At 37.7% G+C, this 3884-nt stretch overlaps 1 protein-coding gene across 11 annotated transcripts in view; it reads left to right on the forward strand.

Moving 5' to 3' along the window:
* LOC109859243 (serine/threonine-protein kinase MARK2-like) overlaps window positions 1-3884 on the forward strand; it is a 102263-nt gene that overhangs the window by 75094 nt on the left and 23285 nt on the right. For all 11 annotated transcript variants that reach the window (XM_020437279.1, XM_020437276.1, XM_020437278.1 and 8 more), the window contains exon 3: window positions 17-299. In XM_020437279.1, coding sequence (XP_020292868.1) covers window positions 17-299 — 283 coding nt within the window. The remainder of the gene's footprint in view (window positions 1-16; window positions 300-3884) is intronic.

Here is a 3884-nt window from a genome sequence, read left to right on the forward strand (position 1 = left end):
AAAAAAAAAAAAAAAGGGCCTCGCCGTTGCATCGGGGAGACGCGACGCGGAATTCTACCGGAAATGCCTGCATCGCGCCGAAAAAACCCGCCGTCAAGTTGTCCAGAACTGCGTCGGACACGCGACGGGGACAGGAAACGGAGATGAGAGCGCAATCAAGGATGCCGCAAACTCGCGCGCTCATCCGACCGATCGTTACGAAGAAGGAACAGCGTCAACAGCAGCAACAGCAGAACAACGCGGTCACCACGAGGCCGTTGTCGGACATTTTGCAGAAGGGTATTCCGAGCGAAAAGGAGGTAGATATTACATACGTATCGGTATATATCATTATCGGGGCGTCTTATCATTAAACATAAGGCGCTTATCAGACGTTTTATCGATAAGCGTTTCGTCGATAAGATGAATTTTTACGCAATTTAAGAAGAAAAATTTATCACCGCTTTGCGTTGATTTATCGTTTAAATTAGAATATATTGATATATATATATTGCCAATATTTTATTTTTATTATTATTATTATTATTATTGCGCGATATCACATTAATATCGCGCATTTTAATAATCGCAACTCAAAAACAATCCGCAAAAATACAAACGTATTTTAAAAACACACATTGACGCAACACTAACAAGACAGTCAGATTATAATGAGAAAAATCGAGTAAAAGAGCATAATATATACAGGTATGTCTCTGTAAACGTGACTCTGTGCGCAAACTTTACGATCACCCGTTTGTCGTACGATCATCGACGTGGCACCCTCGCTAACGAGCCGATTGCAACGAGCGGCAACGTAAATGCAACCTCCACGTTTACGTCACGCGTATGACTCGTCGTCATCGGTGAAGTCTGCGACTCATCCGTTCGGTCTGAAATAATCCGGATGGCTTTCTCCCCCCTCCCCCACCTCGTCCGTACCTCGTTCGAAAAACCGTTGTAACGATCGTCCGTCTAACCTGTCGAACGCCATTTAAATCATCCATCTCTCGGAACGCTCTTTAAAATATCTCGCCGAGAGAGTTTTCTTTTTTTTTTTCCGATAAATTTATTTAATTAATTTACAAGTTACATATGAAACTAAAAATTTATATAAAAATTCGCTCAAATATGCGATTGCGAAACAATCGAAATTTATTTTTTTTTCCAGCGAGTTAAACGTTACTGTTTGACAATTTATGGAACAAAATCGTGAATATACAGGGTGTCCCAGAATTGCCGTGCTATCTCTCGTAGGCAGGTAGAAGGAGTAAAACTGAGTCGAAAAGTCCTGAACTATTTTTTTCTATTATTTATAATAAAGGAGTGATTGTTGAGTAAATCAGGCCAATCAGCGCAGATCTTTAGGTGAGCCGCGCGCCTGGTGTGTGTGAGCGCTCACTGACGTGCGCCTGGCTAAAGATCTGCGCTGATTGGCCTGATTTACTCAATAATTACTCCTTTATTATAAATAATAGAAAAAAATAGTTCAGGACTTTTCGACTCAGTTTTACTCCTTCTCTTTTGTACGGCAATTCTGGGACACCCTGTATATAAGAGAAACGTATTTTTTTTCAATAGGATAACATTTACGGCAATGAAACCGGACGGGAGATATGATCTCTTTTAATATATATATATATATATCGTACGCTATGTGGATCCGATAAACCGGCAATATATCTGCGACTTTATTTCTCATTCGTATCAGCTTTGTGTCGCGCCGTAAAACAAATTTTCCACGCACCTCTTTCTCCGGAAGAGTCGACTTCGTTTTACTTCGTGTACTTTTGTTATTTCTCGTTTTTTCACTGTTTCTTTTTTTTTTTTTTGTTCTCCTCAATGAAAACGCACAACATAAATCAATAATCTCCATTTAATATCCGGCATTTCTATATTTGAATATTGTAATATACTTCACGAAGTTAATGAGCGCTGCGTTCTGAATTAATTTACAAAGTGAATATTTTTCGTTTATAAAAAAAATGACCTCTCTCATAATATTAAATAATACAAAGCGAAGTGCAGTTTTCACGTTGCAACTGATCCGAGTCGTCGATATTATTAATTCAATTTTTATTTGCAAATTGTGACGCGAACGACGAAAATAGCTTTTTAAACGCGGCAAAAGTTTTCCCTCTTGTGACTTGAAAGTCGTCGTAATCAAGTTTTCTTTCGCTCGAGTTCTTCGCTTTACGGCAAAAGTCGCGCTTGACACGCGTGTTATAAGATTTATTATTCTTTACATGTGTGTGATCATGCGCGAGTTGTACGGTAATGAAGAACTTACTTAAGAATCGATGGAGTCTTAACTCGGGAGAGTCACCTTGTGAGAGACACCAGGAATCTCCGTTGTATAGAGCTAATTTTTTTTTTTTTTTAACTTCGCTATCACAATTGCAAATCGATGAATTAATAATTCAATCAATTGTGTTTGCGGATCGCAACGCGATCATTTAATTTAACTCTTAATGAAGTATTGCGATACGCGGAAATATTATGAAAGAAAAAAACTTGTGGAAATTGTGAAAGGGAATATTTTACTAACTACAAATTATATATATATATAGACGTATACGTTGAATATAAACGAACTTCTTGAATGAATGATATATTGAAATTGCGTAAGAGAAGGGGGGGGGAGAGAGAACCCCCGTGTATCGATCAGAGAGGACTGGAGAAGAAACGCCTGGCTGTGTTTCGCTTAACGCGGTACATCCGAACGGAACTGTGCGCTACGTATCTATCAATTCGCGTGTATATACGCAATTCTTTTCTCTCTCCAACAGGGGGAATTCACGTCAACTTGAGTCTATTCTTATCCTATCTTTTCACGTGTAACGAACGACCGCAACTCTCTTCTTCTCTTGCTGTGTGTTGCTCTCTCAGCCGATTGATCAGCTGATAGAACGCGCGGCTCTCTTGTTCGACGCTTCCTTTCAGAAACTTCTATCCACAATACCGTCGTCATCCATTCTTGAAAATTTCGTTCGAGTGTGTCTGATAAAAAAAAAAAAAAACAGTCGGTGCTCTTTCGAGCGTGAAAAGCGCGATTCTGATTTTTGTGCGAGAAAATTTAGATTTTTTTTGATAAAATTGATTATTTTTCGCTAATTAAAAGTTTGCGAACGCAGTCCGACGATAATTTACTACGGCGTAATTTATCAATATCGCGTGTATCGATAACCGTCTCTCCGATATTCGTCAATTGACGATTCGATCGAAGCTGACGAAGCGGAAGCTCTTCGTTTTAACGTGGGAGGCTGCTAAAGATAAGGAAGAACATTCCGCCCTTTGCATCTCTCAGATATGACGTGTGCGTTAATTAAAATACAATATATATCTTAGAACACAGCCTTACGTACACGCGTACTGTCACACAAAGGATTTGAATTTTGTGAATAAAATATTTTTTTATAATAGGATATATATACGGCCATACGAGCGCCGTTCTCATGATGTTTTGAGTAGAAACTGTACGTGTGTATATATATATACATACACATGTAAAAAATTCAATTTGTAAATTTTTACAAGTGAGTGTTTTTTTAATTGAAAACTCAATTCTTAAAATCACATACGGGATGCCGGATTTTTCGCAAAATTTTAAAATTAGATAATAATGAATTTTGGCTATTGAAGCAGTAACACTGTTGTTGGAGTGTATATATTAAAATCCGTTTATTAACCCTCGGGGAACACACCTATTTTTTCAATCAAGAAGAACAATTTGGGTCAATTTGACCCTTTCTACTTTTTGAGATGCTACCATTTAAAATGCACTTATCCGATTGGCTTGAAAAAATTTTCGGATATATTTTGAACAGTTTGGAATATGCCTATATAGTTTTAAAGTGTCGTTAACATTATTAACATTGTAAAAAATATGTTACAAAAAAGCAAAA

This window comes from Pseudomyrmex gracilis, unplaced genomic scaffold (genome assembly GCF_002006095.1).
Source record: "Pseudomyrmex gracilis isolate BER0280 unplaced genomic scaffold, ASM200609v1 scaffold_250, whole genome shotgun sequence".
Classification (NCBI taxonomy): Eukaryota; Metazoa; Arthropoda; class Insecta; order Hymenoptera; family Formicidae; genus Pseudomyrmex; species Pseudomyrmex gracilis.